This window comes from Pongo abelii, chromosome 1 (assembly GCF_028885655.2).
Source record: "Pongo abelii isolate AG06213 chromosome 1, NHGRI_mPonAbe1-v2.0_pri, whole genome shotgun sequence".
NCBI classification, from domain to species: domain Eukaryota; kingdom Metazoa; phylum Chordata; class Mammalia; order Primates; family Hominidae; genus Pongo; species Pongo abelii.
In genome coordinates, this window is record NC_071985.2 from 140,089,636 (window position 1) to 140,114,584 (window position 24,949).

The 24,949-nt window shown below is 38.7% G+C and overlaps 1 protein-coding gene across 1 annotated transcript in view; it reads left to right on the forward strand.

Annotated features, from left to right (window-relative positions):
• DIPK1A (divergent protein kinase domain 1A) overlaps positions 1 to 24,949 on the forward strand; it is a gene marked incomplete at its 5' end in the record, with an annotated part of 121,198 nt that overhangs the window by 68,837 nt on the left and 27,412 nt on the right. The window contains 1 exon segment of the mRNA NM_001133151.1: positions 21,529 to 21,663. Coding sequence (NP_001126623.1) covers positions 21,529 to 21,663 — 135 coding nt within the window.

A 24,949-nucleotide genomic window follows, 5' to 3' on the forward strand; every position in this document is an offset into this window, starting at 1 on the left:
TTCCATGGTGTATATGTGCCACATTTTCTTTTTTTTTTTTTTATTTAAAGATGTGTTGTTCAATTATTTATTTTTATTGTAACTTTAGACCAATTGCATAAATTGGATAAATTGGATTATCTTATTCTATGAAGCATTAATCATTGTAATAAGTTAAATAATCATTTTAGTGCTTTTTTTTCTTTTTTTATTATTATTATACTTTAAGTTTTAGGGTACATGTGCACAATGTGCAGGTTAGTTACATATGTATACATGTGCCATGCTGGTGTGCTGCACCCATTAACTCGTCATTTAGCATTAGGTATATCTCCTAATGCTATCCCTCCCCCCTCCCCTCACCCCACAACAGTCCCCTGAGTGTGATGTTCCCCTTCCTGTGTCCATGTGTTCTCATTGTTCAATTCCCATCTATGAGTGAGAACATGCGGTGTTTGTTTTTTTGTCCTTGCAATAGTTTGCTGAGAATGATGGTTTCCAGCTTCATCCATGTCCCTACAAAGGACATGAACTCATCCTTTTTTATGGCTGCATAGTATTCCATGGTGTATATGTGCTACATTTTCTTAATCCAGTCTATCACTGATGGACATTTGGGTTGGTTCCAAGTCTTTGCTATTGTGAATAGTGCCACAGTAAACATACGTATGCATGTGTCTTTATAGCAGCATGATTTATAATCCTTTGGGTATATACCCAGTAATGGGATGGCTGGGTCAAATGGTATTTCTAGTTCTAGATCCCTGAGGAATCGCCACACTGACTTCCACAATGATTGAACTAGTTTACAGTCCCACCAACAGTGTAAAAGTGTTCCTATTTCTCTACATCCTCTCCAGCATGTGTTGTTTCCTGACTTTTTAATGATCGCCATTCTAACTGGTGTGAGATGGTATCCCATTGTGGTTTTGATTTGCATTTCCCTGATGGCCAGTGATGATGAGCATTTTTTCATGTGTCTTTTGGCTGCATAAATGTCTTCTTTTGAGAAGTGTCTGTTCATATCCTTCACCCACTTGTAGATGGGGTTGTTTGTTTTTTTCTTGTAAATTTGTTTGAGTTCATTGTAGATTCTGGATATTAGCCCTTTGTCAGATGAGTAGATTGCAAAAATTTTCTGCCATTCTGTAGGTTGTCTGTTCACTCTGATGGTAGTTTCTTTTGCTGTGCAGAAGCTCTTTAGTTTAATTAGATTCCATTTGTCAAATTTGGCTTTTGTTGCCATTGCTTTTGGTGTTTTAGACATGAAGTCCTTGCCCATGCCTGTGTCCTGAATGGTATTGCCTAGGTTTTCTTCTAGGGTTTTTATGGTTTTAGGTCTAACATTTAAGTCTTTAATCCATCTTGAATTAATTTTTGTGTAAGGTGTAAGGAAGGGATCCAGTTTCAGCTTTCTACATATGGCAAGCCAGTTTTCCCAGCACCATTTATTAAATAGGGAATCCTTTCCCCATTTCTTGTTTTTGTCCGGTTTGTCAAAGATCAGATAGTTGTAGATATGTGGCATAATTTCTGAGGGCCCTATTCTGTTCCATTGGTCTACATCACTGTTTTGGTACCAGTACCATGCTGTTTTGGTTACTGTAGCCTTGTAGTGTAGTTTGAAGTCATGTAGCGAGATGCCTCCAGCTTTGTTCTTTTGGCTTAGAATTGACTTGGCAATGCAGGCTCTTTTTTGGTTCCATATGAACTTTAAAGTAGTTTTTTCCAATTCTGTGAAGAAAGTCATTGGTAGCTTGATGGGGATGGCATTGAATCTGTAAATTACCTTGGGCAGTATGGCCATTTTCACGATATTGATTCTTCCTACCCATGAGCATGGAATGTTCTTCCATTTGTTTGTATCCTCTTTTATTTCATTGAGCAGTGGTTTGCAATTCTCCTTGAAGAGGTCCTTCACATCCCTTTTAAGCTGGATTCCTAGGTATTTTATTCTCTTTGAAGCAATTGTGAATGGGAGTTCACTCATGATTTGGCTCTCTGTTTGTCTGTTATTGGTGTATAAGAATGCTTGTGATTTTTGCACATTGATTTTGTATCCTGAGACTTTGGTGAAGTTGCTTATCAGCTTAAGGAGATTTTGGGCTGAGACGATGGGGTTTTCTAGATATACAGTCATGTCATCTGCAAACAGGGACAATTTGACTTCCTCATTTCCTAATCGAATACCCTTTATTTCCTTCTCCTGCCTGATTGCCCTGGCCAGAACTTCCAACGCTATGTTGAATAGGAGTGGTAAGAGAGGGCATCCCTGTCTTGTGCCGGTTTTCAAAGGGAATGCTTCCAGTTTTTGCCCATTCAGTATGATATTGGCTGTCATAGATAGCTCTTATTATTTTGAGATATGTCCCATCAATACCTAATTTATTGAGAGTTTTCAGCATGAAGTGTTGTTGAATTTTGTCAAAGGCCTTTTCTGCATCTATTGAGATAATCATGTGGTTTTTGTCTTTGGTTCTGTTTATATGCTGGATTACGTTTTTTGATTTGTATATGTTGAACCAGCCTTGCATCCCAAGGATGAAGCCCACTTGATCATGGTGGATAAGCTTTTCGATGTGCTGCTGGATTCTGTTTGCCAGTATTTTATTGAGGATTTTCGCATCGATGTTCATCAAGGATATTCGTCTAAAATTCTCTTTTTTTGTTGTGTCTCTGCCAGGCTTTGGTATCAGGATGATGCTGGCCTCATAAAATGAGTTAGGGAGGATTCCCTCTTTTTCTATTGATTGGAATAGTTTCAGAAGGAATGGTACCAGCTCCTCCTTGTACCTCTGGTAGAATTTGGCTGTGAATCCATCTGGTCCTGGACTTTTTTTGGTTAGTAAGCTATTAATTATTGCCTCAATTTCAGAGCCTGTTATTGGTCTATTCAGGGATTCAACTTCTTCCCAGTTTAGTCTTGGGAGGGTGTATGTGTTGAGGAATTTATCCATTTCTTCTAGATTTTCTAGTTTATTTGCGGAGAGGTGTTTGTAGTATTCTCTGATGGTAGTTTGTTTTTCCGTGGATCGGTGGTGATATCCCCTTTATCATTTTTTATTGCATCTATTTGATTCTTCTCTCTTTTCTTCTTTATTAGTCTTGCTAGCAGTCTGTCAATTTTGTTGATCTTTTCAAAAAACCAGCTCCTGGATTCATTGATTTTTTGAAGGGTTTTTTGTGTCTCTATTTCCTTCAGTTCTGCCCTGATCTTAGTTATTTCTTGCCTTCTGCTAGTTTTTGAATGTGTTTGCTCTTGCTTCTCTAGTTCTTTTAATTGTGATGTTAGGGTGTCAATTTTAGATCTTCCCTGCTTTCTCTTGTGGGCATTTAGTGCTATAAATTTCCCTCTACACACTGCTTTAAATGTGTCCCAGATATTCTGGTATGTTGTGTCTTTGTTCTTGTTGGTTTCAAAGAACATCTTTATTTCTGCCTTCATTTCATTATGTACCCAGTAGTCATTCAGGAGCAGGTTGTTCAATTTCCATGTAGTTGAGTGGTTTTGAGTGAGTTTCTTAATCCTGAGTTCTAGTTTGATTGCACTGTGGTCTGAGAGAGAGTTTGTTATAATTTCTGTTGTTTTACATTTGCTAAGGAGTGCTTTACTTCCAACTACATGGTCAATTTTGGAATAGGTGTTGTGTGGTGCTGAGAAGAATGTATATTCTGTTGATTTGGGGTGGAGAGTTCTGTAGATGCCTATTAGGTGTGCTTGGTGCAGAGCTGAGTTCAATTCCTGGATATCCTTGTTAACCTTCTGTCTCATTGATCTGTCTAATGTTGACAGTGGGGTGTTAAAGTCTCCCATTATTATTGTGTTGGAGTCTAAGTCTCTTTGTAGGTCTCTGAGGACTTGCTTTATGAATCTGGGTGCTCCTGTATTGGGTGCTTATATATTTAGGATAGTTAGCTCTTCTTGTTGAATTGATCCCTTTACCATCATGCAATGGCCTTCTTTGTCTCTTTTGATCTTTGTTGGTTTAAAGTCTGTTTTATCAGAGACTAGGATTGCAACCCCTGCCTTTTTTTGTTTTCCATTTGCTTGGTAGATATTCCTCCATCCCTTTATTTTGAGCCTATGTGTGTCTCTGCACGTGAGATGGGTTTCCTGAATACAGCACACTGATAAGTCTTGACTCTTTATCCAATTTGCCAGTCTGTGTCTTTTAATTGGAGCATTTAGCCCATTTACATTTAAGGTTAATATTGTTATGTGTGAATTTGATCCTGTCATTATGATGTTAGCTGGTTATTTTGCTCGTTAGTTGATGCAGTTTCTTCCTAGCCTCGATGGTCTTTACAATTTGGCATGTTTTTGCAGTGGCTCGTACTGGTTGTTCCTTTCCATGTTTAGTGCTTCCTTCAGGAGCTCTTGTAAGGCAGGCCTGATGGTGACAAAATCTCTCAGCATTTGCTTGTCTGTACAGGATTTTATTTCTCCTTCACTTATGAAGCTTAGTTTGGCTGGATATGAAATTCTGGGTTGAAAATTCTTTTCTTTAAGAATGTTGAATATTGGCCCCCACTCTCTTCTGGCTTGTAGAGTTTCTGCCAAGAGATCAGCTGTTAGTCTGATGGGCTTCCCTTTGTGAGTAACCCGACATTTCTGTCTGGCTACCCTTAACATTTTTTCCTTCATTTCAACTTTGGTGAATCTGACAATTATGTGTCTTGGTGTTGCTCTTCTCGAGGAGTATCTTTGTGGCCTTCTCTGTATTTCCTGAATCTGAATGTTGGCCTGCCTTGCTAGCTTGGGGAAGTTCTCCTGGATAATATCCTGCAGTGTTTTCCAACTTGGTTCCATTCTCCCCGTCACTTTCAGGTACACCAATCAGATGTAGATTTGGTCTTTTCACATAGTCCCATATTTCTTGGAGGCTTTGTTCATTTCTTTTTACTTTTTTTCCTCTAAACTTCTCTCCTGGCTTCATTTCATTAATTTGATCTTCCATCACTGATACCCTTTCTTCCAGTTGATCGAATTGGCTACTGAGGCTTATGCATTCATCATGTAGTTCTCATGCTGTGGTTTTCAGCTCCATCAGGTCCTTTAAGGACTTCTCTGCATTGGTTATTCTAGTTAGCCATTCGTCTAATCTTTTTTTAAGGTTTTTAACTTCTTTGCCATGGGTTCGAGCTTCCTCCTTTAGCTCAGAGTAGTTTGATCATCTGAAGCCTTCTTCTCTCAACTCATCAAAGTCATTCTCCATCCAGCTTTGTTCCGTTGCTGGTGAGGAGCTGTGTTCCTTTGGAGGAGGAGAGGCACTCTGCTTTTTAGAATTTTCAGTTTTTCTGCTCTGTTTTTTCCCCATCTTTGTGGTTTTATCTACCTTTGGTCTTTGATGATGATGACATACAGATGGGGTTTTGGTGTGGATGTCCTTTCTGTTTGTTAGTTTTCCGTCTAACAGTCAGGACCCTCAGCTGCAGGTCTGTTGGAGTTTGCTGGAGGTCCACTCCAGACCCTCTTTGCCTGGGTATCAGCAGCAGAGGCTGCAGAACAGCAGATATTGATGAACAGCAAATGTTGCTGCCTGATCATTCCTCTGGAAGTTTTGACTCAGAGGAGTACCTGGCCGTGTGAGGTGGCAGTATCTGCCCCTACTTCGGGGTGCCTCCCAGTTAGGCTACTCAGGGGTCAGGGACCCAGTTGAGGAGGCAGTCTGTCCATTCTCAGATCTCAAGCTGTGTGCTGGGAGAACCACTACTCTCCAAAGCTGTCAGACAGGGATATTTAAGTCTGCAGAGGTTTCTGCTGCCTTTTGCTTGGCTACGCCCTGCCCCCAGAAGTGGAGTCTACAGAGGCAGGCAGGCCTCCTTGAGCTGCGGTGGGCTCCACCTAGTTGGAGATTCCCGGCCGCTTTGTTTACCTACTCAAGCCTCAGCAATGGCAGGCACCCCTCCCACAGCCTCACTGCAGCCTTGCAGTTTGATCTCAGACTGCTGTGCTAGCAATGAGCGAGGGTCTGTGGGCGTAGGACCCTGTAAGCCAGGCACGGGATATAATCTCCTGGTGTGCTGTTTGCTAAGACGGTTGGAAAAGCACAGTATTAGGGTGGAGTGACCCGATTTTCCAGGTGCCGTCTGTCACCCCTTTCCTTGGCTAGGAAAGGGAATTTCCTGACCCCTTCCGCTTCCTGGGTGAGGCGATGCCTCACCCTGCTTCAGCTCACGCTCGGTGCACTGCACCCACTGTCCTGCACCCACTGTCCAACAATCCCCAGTGCAATGAACCCAGTACCTCAGTTGGAAATGCAGAAATCACCCGTGTTCTGCATTGCTCGTGCTGGGGCTGTAGACTGGAGCTGTTCCTATTCAGCCATCTTGGCTCCACCCCGAAATTTTTTAATTTATTGAAAGAAATGAAAATAGAAACACAATATAACAAAACCTGTGGGATACAGCAGATTAAGAGGAAAATTTATAGCAATAAACACCTACATCCAAAAAGTAGAAAGATTTTAAATAAATGAATTAACAATGTATCTCAAGGAGCTAGAAAAGCAAGAATAAACCAAACCCAAAATTAGAAATAAATAATAATAAAGATCAACTAAAAAAAAACACAAAAGATCAATGAAATGAAAAATTGGTTTTTCAAAAAGACAAACAAAATTGGTAAACCATTAGCTGGACTAACCAAGAAAAAAAAGAAAATACCTAAATAAATAAAATCAGAAAGGAAAAAGGAGATATGACAACTGATAACACAGAAATACAAAGTATCATTAGAGACTTTGTATCATGAACAACCATACACCAACAAATTAGAAAACTAGAGGAAATGGATAAATTTTGGGACATAAACATTCTACCAAGATTGAACCAAGAAGAGAATAGAAAACCTGAACAGACCAATTACAAGTAATGAGATTGAATCTATGAATTTGTAATAAAATGTTTCCTATCATAAAAAGGCCCAGGACCCAATGGCTCCACTGCAGAATTCTACCAAACATTTAAAGAACTAATACCAATTCTCAAACTCTTCCAGAAAACTGAAAAGAAGGGCATTCTTCCAACTCATTCTATAATACCAGTGTTACTTCAATACCAAAACCAGACAAAGACACCAGAAAAAAAGAAAACTATAGGCTAATATACCTGATGAACATAGATGTAAAAATCCTCAATAAAATAGTAACAGACTGAATCCAGCAGCACACTGGAAAAATAATTTACCATGATCAAATGGGATTTATTCAAGAGATGCAAAGATAGGTCAACATACACAAATCAGTAAATATGATACATCACATTAACAGAACCAAAGACAAAAACCTGATGGTCATTTTAATAAATACCAACAACTATTCAATAAAATTAAACACCTTTTCATGATGAAAATTCTCAACAAATTGGATATAGAAGGAAAATACCTCACCATGATAAAGGCCATATATGACAAACCCACAGCCAACATGATACTGAACAAGGAAAAGCTGAAAGCTATTTCTCTAAGATCTGGAACAAGCCCAGGATGCCCACTTTCACCACTTTTATTCAACATAGTACTGGAAGTCCTAGCTAGAGCAATTAAGCAAGAGAAATAAAGGGCATTCCAGTTAGAAAAGAGTGAGTTACATTGTCCCTGTTTGCAAATGACATAATCTTATATATAGAAAACTCTAAAAGCTCTACCAAAAAACTCTTAGAACTAATCAATGAATTCAGTAAAGTTGCAGAATACAAAATCAATATACAAAAATCAGTAGCATTTCTATATATCAACAATGAACTAGCAGAAAAAGAAATTAAGAAAGAAATCCCATTTACAATAACTACAATAAATAAATAAATACATAAAACCTAGGAATAAATTTAAGGAGCTGGAAGATCTCTACAAGGAAAACTATAAAACACTGATGAAAGAAATTGAAGAGGACACACAAAAAAATGGAAAGACAGCCGGGCATGGTGGCTCACGCCTGTAATCTCAGCACTTTGGGAGGCCAAGGCAGGCACATTGCTTGAGCTCAGGAGTTCAAGACCAGCCTGGGCAACATGGCAAAACCCTGTCTCCACCAAAAATACAAAATAATTAGCCAAGCATGGTGGCACATGTCTGTAGTCTCAGCTACTTGGGAGGCTGAGGTGGGAGGATTGCTTGAGCCCAGGAGACAGAGGCTGCAGTGAGTTGAGATTACATCACTGCACTCCAGCCTGGGTGACAGAGTGATACCCTGTCAATTGTCGATTTAAAAAAAAAAAAAAAAAAAAGGAAAGATATCTCATGTTCATGGATTGGAAGAATGAATATTGTTAACTTGACCATACTACCAAAAGCAGTCTACAGATTCTGTGCAATCCCTATCAAAATACCAATGACATTATTCACTGAAATATAAAAAAGCAATCCTAAAACTATCATAGAACTGTAAGAGACCCTGAATAGCCAAAGTAATCCTGAGAAAAAAGAACAAAGCTTTAGGCATCACACTACCAGATTTCAAAATATACTACAAAGCTATAATAACAAAAACAGCATGGTACTAGCCATAAAAACAGACCAATAAACCAGTGGTACAGAACACAGAACCCAGAAATAAACAGCTATCTGATTTTTGATGAAGGTGCCAAGAACATTTATTGGGAAAGGGACTGTCTCTTCAGTAAGTGGTGTTGGAAAAACTGGATAGCCATATGGAGAAATGTGAAAATAGACCTCTATCTTTCACCATATTAAAAGTCAACTCAAAATGGATTAAAGACTTGAATAGAAGGCATGAAGCTATGAAACTATTAGTAAAAAGCATAGGGGAAACACTTCATGACAGTAGTTTGGGCAAAGATCTTATGGAGAAGACCTCAAAAGCACAGGCAAAATAGACAAATGGGATTATATCAAACTAAAAAGCTTCTGCACAGCAAAGGAAAAAAATCAACAGAGTGAAGAGACAACGTGCAGAATGAGAGAAAATATTTGCAAACTATTCATCTAACAAGGAATTAATATCCAGAATATACAAAGAGCTCAACAGCAAACCAACAACAATAACACATAATTCTATTTAAAACTAGGCAAACGAGCTGAATGGACGCATCTTTCAAAAGAAGACAGGTACATGAAAAAATGCTTAACATCACTAATCATCAGGGAAATGCAAATAAAATCCACAATGAGATATCTAAACCCAGTTATAATGGCTATTTTCAAAAAGACAAAAAATAACAAATGATGGTGAGGATGTGGAGAAGTAGGAACTCTCTTACACTGTTTGTGGAAATGTAAATTAGTGTAGCCATTATGGAACTCAATATGGAGGTTCCTCAAAACACTGCAAATGGAACTACCATATGATCCAGAAATTCCACTACTGGGCATATATTCCAAGGAAAGGTAATCAGTATGTTGAAGAAGTATCTGTACTCTCATATTTATTGTAGCACTATTCACAATAGCCAAGATATGGAATAAACCTAAGTGTTCATCAACAGATGAATAAAGAAAATGTGATATATATACATAATGGAATACTATTTACTATAAAAAGCAATGAAATTTTGTCATTCACAGCCACATGGATGAGCTTGGGGGACATTATATTAAGTGAAATAAGCCAGGTACAAAAAGGTAAATGCTGCATGATCTTACTCACATGTGGAAGTTTAAAAAGTTGAGCTTATAGAAGTACAGAGTAGAAGAGCGGTTACTAGAGGTGGGGAAGGGTAAGGGGAGGAGGGCAATAACCAAGGATTGGTTAACAGATAACAAAAGCACAGCTAGATAGGAGGAGTAAGTTCAAGTGTTCTATAGCAATATAGGGTGACCGTAATTAACAATTCATTGTATATTTTCCAATAGTAGAGGAGAGGATTTTGAATGTTCCAAATACAAAGAAATGATCAACATTTGAGGTGATGGGTAAAAAAAGAATAGTGTTCCATACTAGATTGTTATTTAATAAATTCTTACCTAACTAAAAAAAAAAACTCAGGTAACTATGTATTTAATGCAATAGGCAGTAGAGTAGAGTGAGTGCAGGCTCTGAAGCCAGACTGCCTCCTTTCAAAGCCTGCTTCTCCTACTTATGACTAGTATGGCCTTGCTTATCCTCTGTATGTTCTCAGTTTTTCCATCTGTAAAATGACGAATAGTCCCCTACTCATAGAATTCTTGTAAAGGGATAATTGTTGTCCCCTCCAGTATCAGTTAGTTACCGCAGCAACGCTGCATAATAAATTTCCCCAAAACTTAGTGACATACCATAAGCATTTATTTCTCAATCACACATCTACAGGTCAGCTGGAGTTCCACTATTCTAGGCTCGGCTTGACTTCAGGACATCATTTTGGTTCAAGGGGCTACGGTATCATTTATTTTTGTGTGTGTCAGTAGACTAGTAGGGATCTGTTTTACTGGCAGTATCTGACGTGAAAGAGAGCAAGTCCAGTTGCATAGTTTTCTTTTTCTTTCCTTTTCTTTGCTTTTTTTTTTTTTTTTTTTTTTTGAGACAGGGTCTCCCTCTGTCACCCAGGCTAGAGTACAGTGGTGCGATCATAGCTCACTGCAGCCATGACATCCCAGTCTCAATCAATACTCTCACCTCAGCCTCCCAGGTAGCTAGGATTACAGACACATGCCATTATGCCTAGCTAATTTTTTTTTTTTTTTTTTTTTTTGTAGAGATGGGGTCTTCCTATGTTTCTCTAGTTGGTCTCAAACTCCTGGACTCAAGTGATCCTCCTGCTTGGCCTCCTAAAGTGCTGGAATTACAGGTGTGAGCCACTACACCTGGCCCAATTGCATACTTTTGTTTGCATCTAATGTTTGCACTTAACAAACATTAACTAAAGCAAGTCACATGGCTGAGCCCAACACCAATGAGGCAGGGAAGGTGAGGCAGTGGGAGAGAATGAGTATTTGCTGAACAGTCCAGGGGTCAGCAAACTATTTCAGTAAAGAGCCAGATAGTAAATATTTTTTGCTTTGTTGACCATATTGTCTCTGTTACAACCACTGAACTCTGCCATTATAGCATGAAAGCAGCCTTAGATAATAATGTATCGACAACTAGAGTAACTGTGTTCCAATAAGCTATATTTACAAAACCAAGCAGCAGACTGGATTTGGCTCATGGGTCATAGTTTTCCAACTCCTGACTAATTTACCACATCAGCTCATAGAGTTTTTATGAGGATTAAGTATATTAATATATAGAAAGTGCTTTTAACATTCCTCTACAGAGTAGCACTAATAAATATTGGCTTTCATTAATATTGTTTGTTATCACTATCCAATATTATAGCACAATATTGGAAATAATAAAAATGTTCAACAATACAGATAGGGTTAAATAAGTTATGGCACACCTGTGCTGTAAAATGTTATACATCCATTTAAATACCAAAAAAAATTGATATTTAAATGGATGTATAACATTTTACAGTATGGGTACAGTGGCTCACGCATATAATCCTAGCACTTTGGGAGGCTGAGTCAGGCCGATTGCTTGAGCCCAGGAATTTGAGACCACCCTGGGTAACATAGTGACACCCTGTCTTTATTTAAAAAGAAAATTTTTTTAATATCAATTTTTTTTTAGACAGGGTCATGCTCTGTCGCCCAAGCTGGAGTACAGTAGCACATCATCACTTAATGCAGCCTCAATCTCCCCAGCTCAAGCAATCCTCCTGCCTCAGCCTTCCAAGTACCTGGGACTACAGGTGCAAGCCACCGTGCCTGGCTAATTTTTTATTTTTTGTAGAGACAGGGTCTTACTGTGTTATCCAGGCTGGTCTCAAACTCCTGGACTCAAGCAATCCACCCACCTTGGCCTCCCAAAGTGCTGGGATTACAGGCATGAGCCTCTGTGCCCAGTCTTAAATATCAATTTTTTGAAGATATATCAAGACTATATAATGGCATAAGAACATGTTTATATTAAATGAGAAAAAGAGATAAGTAATATGTATCATATGACCCCAACTTTATTTTTCTTAAAATATAATATATTTTAAACATGGAAAACAGCTAGGAAAGGAATATGTCAAGCGGGATCATTTAGTTTTTTAATATAATTCTTTATTGTCCATTTTTTCTCCATTGGGCATAACAATCTGGCAATATTTCAATAAGAAGGATGAAATCTTAGTTCACTGAAAACTCTTCTAGCTCTAATGTATTTATCATTTTATATTCCACTTATGTTTTAATTGCTTAACTAAGTATTTACCTTCGGAAATGGCTGATTAGAATGGAATAGATGGGGCTGGGCGCGGTAGCTCATGCCTATAATCCCAGAACTTTGGGAGGCCGAGGCGGGCGGATCACCTGAGGTCAGGAGTTAGAGACCAGCCTGGCCAACATGGCAAAACCCCATCTCTACTAAAAATGCAAAAATTAGCTGGGTGTGGTGGTGCACACTTATAATCCCAGCTACTCGGGAGGCTGAGGTAGGGGAATCACTTGAACCTAGGAGGCGGAGGTTGCAGTGAACTGAGACTCCAGCCTGGGAGATGGAGTGAGACTCCTTCAAAAAAAAAAAAAAAAAAAAAAAATGAATTAGATGGTCACTTTCCAATTTTTTTTGTTGTTGTTGTTAAACAAATGTTGTTCTGTTCTAGGACTCCTGGAAATCTATGTTAGAGTACCAACCAATGGGAATAGCATCTCCTCACTGATTCTCAGGCTGTATCAACAGTAGCTCCTTTGGGACCACATTCCCTGAGCAACCACAGTCCTTTCAGTGATAACAAAGGCAGAATACTGACACTTGGAGGTGAACAACCTCCTCCACCCCTCCCTGGCCTCTTCAGTATTTGGACATATACCTCTGCTTTTTTTATGTATCAAGGGGAGATTTTGTTTCAATATTTAATTACCATGTGTCTAGGAGTCACATGAATAAAGACTGGAAAGGAAGCTTCAGAAACCCGTAGCCTCTTTCACCAATCTCACAGAATATTAGCAATTAAAGTTAATTTATTTTTTAAAACCCTTTACAGTAATAAAGTTTTATCTAAATTATAATCAGCCCCTGGATACTCCAAGAGTCTAAGCTGTGTTGAAAATTGTTATATTAATAAGCTTGTAAGTCCTTAGAAGTAACTACTCCAAGTAAATTTTGCCCTAAAATATGCTTTAGAATCTGAAGTATAAAAGGACCATGCATTCTCATCTCCAAGTTTAGGTAAAACAGAGTTAAACTTTATTTTTAGTAATTGAATCATTAGTGAGTTTAAGTGCCAATTAGGATTCCCATCAAAGCTTTGTGTATGGCTATTGTATGTTTTAGTAAGCACTAGATCCAATGTGGCATGTTAGGCCTAATCTAAGGGAGAAATGGACACCTGATTTGCCCATTAATCTTAACTGAATCTTCAGTTAAGATTCTGATGCCGGAATCTTAACTGAATCTTCAGTTAAGATTCTGATGCTGGAATCTTAACTGAAATAATAAGGTAATATGAATTCTATTATATCCATATCTCAAGGAGTTGTTTTTTTGTTTGTTTGTTTGTTTTAAGACAGGGTCTTGCTCTATCACCTAGGTTAGAGTGCAGTGGTATGAACATGGCTTACTGTAGCCTTGAACTCCTGGGCTTAAGCAATCCTCCTACCTCAGCTTCCTGTGTAGCTGGGACCACAGGCACGTGCCATCACACCCAGCTAATTTTTTATTTTTTATTTTTTGTAGAGATGGGGTCCCACTTTGTTGCCTGGGCTGGTCTCAAACTCCTGAGCTCAAGCAATCCTCAGCCTCCCAAAGTGCTGGGATTATAGGTGTGAGCCACTGCTCTTAATATCGTGAGCAATTTCTAATACTTTGGAGTTCTTTATTATGGAACTTTGTGTATACAGCAAAAGATTTGCTGATAGTTATTGAGCCCATCATATGGAATGAGAACTGTTTTCAGTCAACTTAGGCATAAATACATACGACTACAAATACTATTAATGGATTCTAATAGCAACTTCCAGTTCTCCTCTAAGGCAGAAGGAAGAACCCTTAATCAGAATGGCCAAGAAAGCTGTCTCTATTCTGGTTGGGATGTCCCCATTGCTTTTCTCCTTACCCCTAGACCCTGCTTTGCTGATCCTCTTCTGGGGTGGTAGCTAGTCTCCAAAGAAGACCCCTCAGTGAGCCATGCCTACTAGTAGTCATGCCCTTATGTGGTCCTCTCCTATATTAATTCTGAGCTGGCCATTTCTAACCAAAAGAATTCTACAGAAATGATGCAGCCTCCCCTTTGCTGTCTTGGAACACTTACTCTGAGCAAAGTCAGCCATCATGTAAGAAGTTCAATTACCTTGACACCACCAAACTTTGAAGAAGCCCAGCTAGCCACATAAAGCTGTTCCAGCCACCTAAGTTGAGAGGTTGGACATGTGAATGAAGAAGCCATCTGTCTGCACATCCAACCCACATAGTCCTTCAGATGGCTCCAGTCTTGATCACAAATGCATGAGAACCTTAAAGAGCTTAGCTTAGTCGTCATCCCTCAGAACCATGAGAGACAAATAGATAGTTATTTTAAGCCTCCAGGTTTTTAGATGGTTTGTTATACAGCAATAGAAAATCAAAACACTTAGTTTTTTTACTTATCCTTGTCCTTCTGCAGTGGGATGTTGAAGATCCCTATGATGAGTTCTTTTTACCTGCAATTGCAAATGCCAACATTCCTTTTATATATAGATTGCTAATAGAGGTTGCGCCTTCCTCCTATATGCTCTGTAAGATACTGGCTATCTAATTGTTAATTAAAAGCCATCTGCATGCCTGCTTTTTTAACCCTAGAGATGCCTTTTATGTTTTCTTAGCCTTGAAGCTCTTTCAATATGTGCCTGGCCTGTGTTCTCTAAAGCAGCAGCAGCAAGGAAAAGGATTATAGTCTTCAGCTTTTGCCAGGAGAAGTCACTTCCTCAGTGGCTAAGACCTAGAACTGCACCCACCCCAGGGCATGTCTGTGACACTTCCTGTGTAAAACCTTTAGACTTCCTCCTGGCACAACCGAGTTAGAGCCAAAGCTGTTTAACATTCTAAGCCTAATATCACATCAGCATGTGGTTGAATTATATGTTTCCAAAGTCTCTTTCAAACATTCTAAATCTATGATTTTCGGGAACATTGTATATAATATGTGGGATACACAGAGTGTCTCCTGCGGTGACTGGCACAGAATGTAGCTCCATATTATGTGGATTTTTTTTCCTTAAAGAAGTTGAAGAGAAAAGTATACATTTTTAAATCTTTATATTGTTTGTATATAAAAGTATAAAGATTGCTTACTGAAAAATCAGTGGAATACTCTACAGCAAAGAAAATGAACAAACTGGCTATATGTATCAGCATGGTTAAATCTCATGATATAATGCTAAGAGAAGGATGCAAGTCGAAATAGAATATGCTTCTACTTGTGTAAAGTTCAAGCAATCAGCATGAAACTCTGCATTATAGTGTTACATGATCAGTGGTTAAACTACTTAGAAAAGCACATAAACAAATGATTATCATGGTAGTCAAGAGCATGTTGGGAGGATAGGGGTCAGTGAGGGTATTAGAAAATTCTGGGGTTTTTATTTATTTATATTTTTGAGATGGAGTTTTGTTCTCATCACCCAGGCTGGAGTGCAATGGCACGATCTCAGCTCACTGCAACCTCTGCCTCCCGGGTTCAAGTGATTCTCCTGCCTCAGCCTCTCAAGTAGCTGGGATTACAGGTGCATGCCATCATGCCCAGTTAATTTTTGTATTTTTAATAGAGATGGGGTTTCACCATGTTGGCCAGGCTGGCCTCGAACTCCTGACCTCGGGTGATCTGCCCGCCTCGGCCTCCCAAAGTGCTGGGATTACAGGCATGAGCCACCACACCTGGCCAGAAAATTCTGTATTTTTACCCAAGTGGTAGTTATTTAGATATTTGCTTTATAATTATAATGTAAGCTATATTTATATATTTTAAGTAATTCTATATTAATATTTTACAGTTAAAAAGATTTTTAAAGCATCAAGAGACTTGTAGATCTTAGAGACATATATTTAAATATGTACATTAAACACATATATACAAATAGTTTTTTCTAACTAAAAAAGTAATACATATTTGTTATAGAAAATTAAGAGAAGAAAAATAAAAATTATCCATAATCCCACCACCTCTTGACATTTTGAGATAACAACCCTTCATGTTTTGTTTATTTCCTTGCAGTTTCTAAAGTTTTTTGGTGATTTCTCTTTCTAAAAGCCAAATTGGGAACATATCATACATGTAATTTTGAAAGCGGATTTTTTTCACTTAATATATCACGAGCTATTTCTTTTACTTTGACACTTCTTTGAAATAGTGTTTTACCGTTGAGGCTAGTCACAGGCTTGAGAGTCACCCCATGCAATGAATTCCCTAGTTGTTCTTGGCATTTTGTTTTGTGGTCAGCCTCTAAGCATAAGAAATATGAACCAGCATTCAGAGAAAGTGTGAAAATTATCTGCTTTTTATTGAAACTTTATTTCTAGAGTTTTCATAAAATCAAAACACAGAAGATGCTCCTGCAAATAAAATCTTTAAACTTCAGATCAAAGAATAATTCAGATTCTTTCTATAAATCCTAAAATTCACCTCTTAAAAAGATTAAGAATGCTAAAACTCTGACCAGTAGACTCATAATGCCATTTTTTTTTTTTTTTGAGACAGAGTCCCCATTCTCAAAATTAAGAACATTTGTGTACGGAGTATTTAGGGGTAAAGTAAAAGGACTTTGTGCTTTACATGTTTATGAAAGATGCAGAGTATGAAAAATAGACAATAGAAGTAGCCTTTTTTTTTTTTTTTTCTTTTTGAGACGGAGTCTCGCTCTGTCGTCCAGGCTGGAGTGCAGTGGCATGATCTCAGCTCACTACAACCTCCACCTCCCGGGTTCAAGCGATTCTCCTGCCTCAGCCTCCTGAGTAGCTGTGATTACAGACTCCCACCACCACGCCCAGCTAATTTTTGTATTTTCAGTAGAGTCGGGGTTTCACTGTGTTGGCCAGGCTGGTCTCGAACTCCTGACCTCATGATCCGCCTGCCTCAGCCTCCCAAAGTGCTGAGATTACAAGCGTGAACCACCGCCCCCCGCCAGAAGTAGTTTTTTTGTTTGTTTGTTTGTTTGGAGACGGAGTCTCACTCTGTTGCCCAGGCTGGAGTGCAGTGATGCAATCTCAGCTCACAGCAACCTCTGCCTCCCGAGTTCAAGCGATTCTCCTGTCCTAGCCTCCCAAGTGGCTGGGATTACAGGTGCACACCACCGCGCCCAGCTAATTTTTTTTGTATTTTTAGTAGAGACAGGGTTTCACCATGTTGGCCAGGATGGGCTGTATCTCTTGGCTTCATGATCCCCCCACCTCAGCCTCCCAAAGTGCTGGGATAACAGGCGTGAGCCACCGCGCGGCCAGAAGTAGTCTTAAATGGCTAAATTTTGGAATGTTGCCTCTTTCTGCCTATTTTTAAAACTTAATGTAAAGTTACAAACAAGATCAAAAATTTTCAGATTTGTTTTGAAATAAGTTATCGCAATGAAATCAAACAATATTTTAAAAGAAGAAAAACTATTACTATTTTTTAGAGTAGAATTGGCATTTTGTGTCATTGTGGGTTTACAATAAAATATTGGCAATCATTTACTCTAGTGATAACTGTTTCTGTTATTTCCAGACAGATGTTATCATATTTTTTAAATTACTAATATTTTATGCATTAAAGGCTAATTTAAGATAAAATGCTAATGTCATACAAATTTAGCTCTTTCAACCCCACAATTTTTATTTTCATTTTATCGTGTAACTGTGAGTTTCTCAAACACATTTTGGGCCTGATGATGCTTTGCTGTGGGGGGCTCCATTGCACATTGTAGGATGTTTAGCAGCATCTCTGGCTGCTACCCCACAAGATTTCAGTAGCAACCTCCAGTTGGGAAACCAAACATGTCTCCAGACATTGCCAAGTGTCCCCTGTGGGGCAAAACTAAGTCCATTTGAGAATCACTGCCATAGTGTATTTACAAAAATTCTCATCATGCTTTTCAGGAACAAAATTAAGAATAAAGCAACATACCATTACTAGCTAGGCACACAATCTGCCGAACAAAAAACTGCTGGGCAGTCATTGTGAATAGTTCAGCATAAATAAAAAGGTCAGACTACATTTCTTAATCAAAGACTACATTATCTAGGTAGTTGGTACAGAACAGATCACTAGAAACATTTTAGTGAGTGGCACACCGGGAAATTAAATTGGTTAATAACTACAGATGTAATTTATGGCTCTTTCTTCAATCGTTATTTTTAAATATGAGGCTGCAGGATCTGCAGATATTAAAGGACGCATGAAGGTCCTTTTACTACTTTGTGTTACCCCCAAATCACAGCAATTCTCCATGGCATGCTGAAAGAAAAATGTGTCTCACTCCTTTTATCATTTTGTCTACAACAAGTGATGCCCAGTGCCCTGCTGGGAACATCATCAATCTAACTTCCTCTCAAAAATGTTTTGCATTCTTTGTCATGACAAGTAGGCATCAGGCAGTCCAGTTCATAGGGTTTTTCTCTATTTAAACATATGCCAGAGGAAGTAGAAAAACGTAGCTATTTGATAGATAGAGAAAAGAAAAATATTTAAATATTGTCACAGAACCATTATCACACCTTAAAAAACTAAAATAATCCTTTACTATCATCAAGTATACTGTCATTCTTAAAATTTTCAATTGTCTTATAAATGTCATTTTTTACAGGTTTTCATTTGAATCAGGACTCAAAAAAGATACATGTGTTGTGATTATTTGATATATTTCTCTCTTTTTTTGCAACAGGGTCTCTCTGTGTCACCCAGGCTGGAGTGCAGTGGTGAGATCTTGGCTCACTGCAACCTCTGCCTCCCAGGCTCAAGCAATCCTCTCACCCTAGCCTCCCAAATAGCTGGGACTACAGGCATGAGCCACTATGCTTGGCTAATTTTTATTTTTATTTTTATTTTTTGAGATGGAGTCTTGCTCTGTCACCCAGGTTGGAATGCAGTGGCACAATCTCGGCTCACTGCAACCTCCGCCCCCAGGTTCAAGCAGTTTTCCTGCCTCAGCCTCCTGAGTAGCTGGGATTACAGGTGCATGCCACCACACTCGGCTAATTTTTGTTTTTTTGTTTTTGTTTGTTTGTTTGTTTGTTTTTGAGACGGAGTCTCGCTGTCGCCCTGGCTGGAGTGCAGTGGCGCAATCTCGGCACACTGCAGGCTCCGCCCCCCGGGGTTCACACTATTCTCCTGCCTCAGCCTCCCGAGTAGCTGGGACTACAGGCGCCCGCCACCTCGCCCGGCTAATTTTTTGTATTTTTAGTAGAGATGGGGTTTCACCGTGTTAGCCAGGATGGTCTCGATCTCCTGACCTCGTGATCCGCCCACCTCGGCCTCCCAAAGTGCTGGGATTACAGGCGTGAGCCACTGCGCCCAGCCTAATTTTTGTATTTTTAGTATAGGCAGGGTTTTACCATGTTGGCCAGGCTGGTCTCGAACTCCTGACCTCAAGTTATTCGCCTGCCTTGGCCTCCCAAAGTTCTGGGATTACAGGTGTGAGCTCCTGGCTGGCCTTGGCTAATTTTTAAATTTTTTCATAAAGACAGTGTCTCACTATATTGTCCAGACTGGTCTCAAATTCCTGTACTTAAGTAATTCTCCTACCTCAGCCTCCGAAAGTGCTGGGATTACAGATGTGAGCCACCGCATCTAGCCTAATATATATCTTAAATGATTTTTAATCTTTAAGTTTCCCCTTGCCTTTTTTTCCCTCCTTGTAATTTATTTGTTGAAGAAACTGGATTGTTTCTATTGCAGTGTTTCCCACAGCCTGGAGTTTGCTGATTATATCTTTATAGTGTCACTTACTTAAGTGTCATTTGTGTTCCTCTGTCTCATGTATTTCCTGTAAACTGGTAGCTGGAGCTAAAAGGCTTGATCAGATTCAGATTCAGTTTTCTTTTTGGCAAGTCCGAAAAGAAGATGATAGCCACTGACAGTATTGTTGGCTTCTTGCCCAGTGACTTGCAAATTGATTTAGCTAACATTCGCTGAATACTTACTATGTGCCCAGCAATATGCTTATGTTTTATAGGCATTATGTCATTTAATCTTATTTAGGTTCACAATATTAGTACATGTCGATTTCTGTCTGATGACCAAACCTCTTATTAGAGACGAGTCATCTTAAATATCTTTCAAACAAACCCCATGGAATATACCCCATTGTCTTTTATGTGATTTAATTTGGAGTTTAATCTGAATTTTCTTTTTACTTAGAGCAATACAAAAGTATCTTGCATTAAGGCACTTTTTTATTTTAATAATAAAGCTCAGAGACCTACAATTTTACTGAGAACTCATTGTACTCAAGCCTTTTGGTACAAGGATTCACCATCTGTTAACCTCACAGATATCTAAACCACAAATAGGGCCAATAGAATGCAGTATTTCCTGAGTCTCTTTTTCCTTTGCGCTCATTGTCTTCTGCAGGTGCGCTTATGTCTCTCTCATCTCTTTCTGCTTCTTTGCATGCTTACAATGCTCACAGTATCCTACTGTTCCCAGTGTGAGAAACTGGCTCATGATTGTAAAGCAAAACTAGCTTTTCATTGTTTGTTTACATATCTTTAATTTATTCTGCTGAATTCTCTTCGTAGCCCTCAGTTCTGCTGTTTATAAAACCAGACCATGGGTGCTACAGACTCAAAAAATAAATGTCAAATAGTCTTGATCAAGTGTCACTTTTGAAGATGAAACTGTTTGATATGTAATTGATGGAAAAAAGGCATCAACCAGCCCAAGTTGCAATTAGATACAAGAGCACTGGAAACAAAACAATGCAAAGAGGATCCTATTGTGTAGCTTTACACTTTGCAAGTTGACATGCAAACAGTAACTTATTTTTAATATATCTTAACCCTTCTCCAGTCATTTCTCCTTTAACAGTTGTTAGCGTCTCCTCGGTTTCCAGAATATCTATTAGGTGAAACATTTGGTTGGCTGAACAAAAGGAACATAAAGCCCTGGTGAATACAATAGGGAAATAGAAATGACTGTAGAGCTTAATTTCTTGTTCTGGTTGTCAGTATGAGACATTAGACAAATAGCCAGATTCTCTGTTCTTATTTCTTTAAAACAAAATTATTTTTATCATGACTTTCCTAAAGACCTTTAAGATTCTTATGTGAAACAGTCTTTTGTAAGCTTCTAGTAATAGGAATTGTACCTCCCTTTACCTGATCTCACAAGGTGCCCAGGGTAGCATGGTACACGTGCTTGTGCCTAAAAAGTAGCTTTGGATGATGGTGGTATTTGAAAGGTTATACATCTTAAAGGATATTTTGTTCCCTTTTTCCTTGGCAGGACCAAGGAGCTTCCTTTTCTAAGACCAGTGCTGTTTGGACTCAGTGAAAGTGCACTTTGTTCCAGAATTGCCATATAAAAGCCTGGAATATATATTGAGTTGTTCCAAGAAGGGTGAGAAGTCGTGTTCTAGGACATTGAATGCTGATTTGGTGCTGAATGAATGATTCTTATGTTCTTTTTTACTCACAGGCTCGCTTCTCATATGTGCGGATGAAATATCTTTTCTTTTCCTGGTTAGTGGTTTTTGTTGGAAGCTGGATTATATATGTGCAGTATTCTACCTATACAGAATTATGCAGGGGAAAGGACTGTAAGAAAATAATAGTAAGTATTTTAAATTTCCTGTTTACTAAAAAGCCTCTTCATAACACTATATTTACTGCTTACATACTTACTAATGATGTTTTTAAAAATAAAAGTTAATTTGACATTAGAATTGTGCTAATCTTCTTAGCTTTTTGACATGACCCATTAGTAAAGATTTCCCCACTTTGAAAATTCCAGTGTTCAGAAATTTAAATATATAACACATAGATAAGTTAGTGTGGGGGCATCCTCAATACAAAGAAGGATTTTTATTTTATATATATATATATTTTTAATATATTTAAGTTTTAGTTTATTTCAATCAGATGAGTTTTTTAATGTTTAGACTATAAAAGTGTATTTACAGGCAGACTTTCTAGAACACATCTTTTACTCTTGAATACCAAAATTTATCTGAAAAGAATATTATTCTGTTTCTATCCTAGTGATTGGATGTATCTCAGAAAAATGACTGTATCAGTTTAAGATTTCTAGTAGTGATCATTGATTCTATAGACTTATATTTTAAAAATTTGAGAATTTCAAGTAAATTTAACTCCTTGTTTCCTACCAGTACTTTTTTTTTTTTTTTTTTTGAGACGACGTCTCGCTTTATTGCCCAGGCTGGAGTGCAGTGGTGCAACCTCAGCCTACTGCAACCTCTGCCTCCCGGGTTCAAGCAATTCTCCTGCCTCAGCCTCCCAAGTAGCTGGAATTACAGGCTTGCACTACCACGCCTGGCTAATTTTTGTATTTTCAGTAAAGACAGGGTTTCACCATGTTGCCCAGGCTGGTCTTGAACTCCTAGCCTCAAGTGATCCGCCCTCCTTGACTTCCCAAAGAGCTGGGATTACAGGCCTGAGCCACCACACCTGGCCTCTACCAGTACTTTCTAATATAAAGAATATTAAAACACTCCATCTCAGAATTATATTTGAATAGTAATGATTTGAGGGGTTCCAATTATTATAACTTGTTAAAGATTCTGTAGTTATTGAGTGGCTACTCTGTGCCCAGGCCCGTGGTGTGCGCATGTAACAGGGAGCAAAATATCTTTGACCTTATAAGACTTACAGTGGATCAGGAAAGGAAATGAGTAATTGCAGTAAGGCAAGATAAATAAGATAGCAGCTGTTATGGGAACATAAGACAGAAAACTGGAGCTTCCCCAAGTTCTAAGAAAATAAAAACCAGTTTAAGACGAGGTGCTTCATCAGTCAGGACACAAAAACACGTTATTCCGCAGGAGTGTTACAGTCTTTTAATTAGGCAAGAGAGGGGAATGAGTTAGTAAAGAAGAGTCCTAAGTCAAGGTTCAAAGATAGCAATCCTGTGTTCATTCCAACTGGCCATTCTAGATCCTTAAGGAATTTTAAGATAGGAGGTATCTCTGGGGCCAATGTACTGGGTACTTTACATGTTCATTAATCCTTAGCATAATAGTGTACAGATAAAGAACTACGACCCAGAGAGACAGGAGAATTTGCCCAAGATGATGGAGCCAGAATTTGATCCTAATTCTGTCTCTCTGTGAAGCTCATACTCCTGCTACCCTACATCAGAAAAGACTGACAGAAGAAGTTACAGTTTAATAAAGCTAATAAAACCCCACAAAACTCAGTTTCTAACCTTCAGTGAAGAAGGAGGAAACAGGAGGTAGATAATCAAGTTCAAAAACATACAAATAACCAAAACTATTTGAAATGTTTATTTCTCTTTCTCTAGGCCACCTTTCTCAAACTAGGTACCTTGGAGCACGTTAATAGATATTCCATGGATAAAATATGTCCCTGGTCAGATGTATTTGGAAACAGAGGGTTAAATAAACATAACAACTGACTTTACTAAGGACTTCTTAGGGTCTTTTAAATACTAATATGTGTTATGCATCTCCAAGAGAGAGCAAATATGCTTGATCAGAAAAAACCATATCCCCACCACTGCCCTCCCAGGAAGGCCTGTTAACATCATCTGGTAATGTTAGAAATCTAAGCAATTAAGACAAAATGAAATGGATATGCTTTTAAATATCTTGTATTATTACAGTATCCTTCAAATGTAAGGCCAATATTGGTACATATTCTGTCATGAGTAAATTAGAGTTGAAGTGCTTCATTACTTTTCACTTTAATTTCCCTTTAATTTATAAGAAATGAAAACAGAACATAATTCTAGCATAATTTAATGGTTATTTTATCAAACCCTGAAGATAATGAAGGAGCTTTCTGAGTCTAAAATATATCATTTTCCTAAGACTGGCTTTTAAAAAATTATAGTTATTCTGCATTTGGGATTATGTTCTTAAAACCTATCATAAGTAGTAGTACTAAAGTCAATAGTACTAAGCTAAGACAGTACTAATATTGTATCGCAATTGTGGGATTAGAACTAAAAAGCAAGCGGAAAAAATATTGTTAAAGTATATTTTAGCCAGGCATGATGGCACGCACATGTAGTCCCACCTACTTGAGAGGCTGAGGTGGGAGGATCCCTTAAATCCAGGAATTTGAGATTGCAGTGAACTATGATCCTGCCACAACACTCCAGCCAGGGCAAGACTTCATCTCAAAAATAAAATAACTTTTTTAAAAGTATATTTTAAAGCCTCAAAGTGCTAACAAGATAGGGAGGAATTACTTGATGAAGATCTGGGAGAGGATAAGAATTTTTTTTTTTTTTTTTTTTTTTGAGACAGAGTTTTGCTCTGTCACCCGGGCTGCAGTGCAGTGGTGCAATCTCGGCTCACTGCAACCTCTGCCTCCCGGGTTCAAATGATTCTCCTGCCTCAGCCTCCCAAGTAGCTGGGACTACAGGCACCCACCACCACACCTGGCTAATTTTTCTATTTTTAGTAGAGATGGGGTTTTGCCATGTTGGCCAGGCTGGTCTCAAACTGCTGACCTCAGGTGATCCACCTGCCTCGGCCTCCCAAAGTGCTGGGATTACAGGCGTAAGGCACCACACCCAGCCGAGAGGATAAGATTTGAAAGAGGTGGGCCTAGTTTTTGTGACTGCTTTTCACTGGCGATGTATGATCTAAAATTGAAATATACAGTCTTAAGGGGCTAGGGTAATAAAAATCTACTACATCCAACCAAGGATGGGAACGCTGGCACACCATGCTTTGTGCTGAGACCTTAAAGGAATGAACCCCAGGAGTAAAGGTAAACTAAAAGAGTCTCAGAATAGTGAGCTGACTTTTATGGCCTCTTTTACCCTGGGGGGAATTTGCTGCTTCTGGGCATAGGCAGGGATCTGAGAAGCAGAAACCTTATATTGGCGGAAAGCCCCTACTGGGGACAAG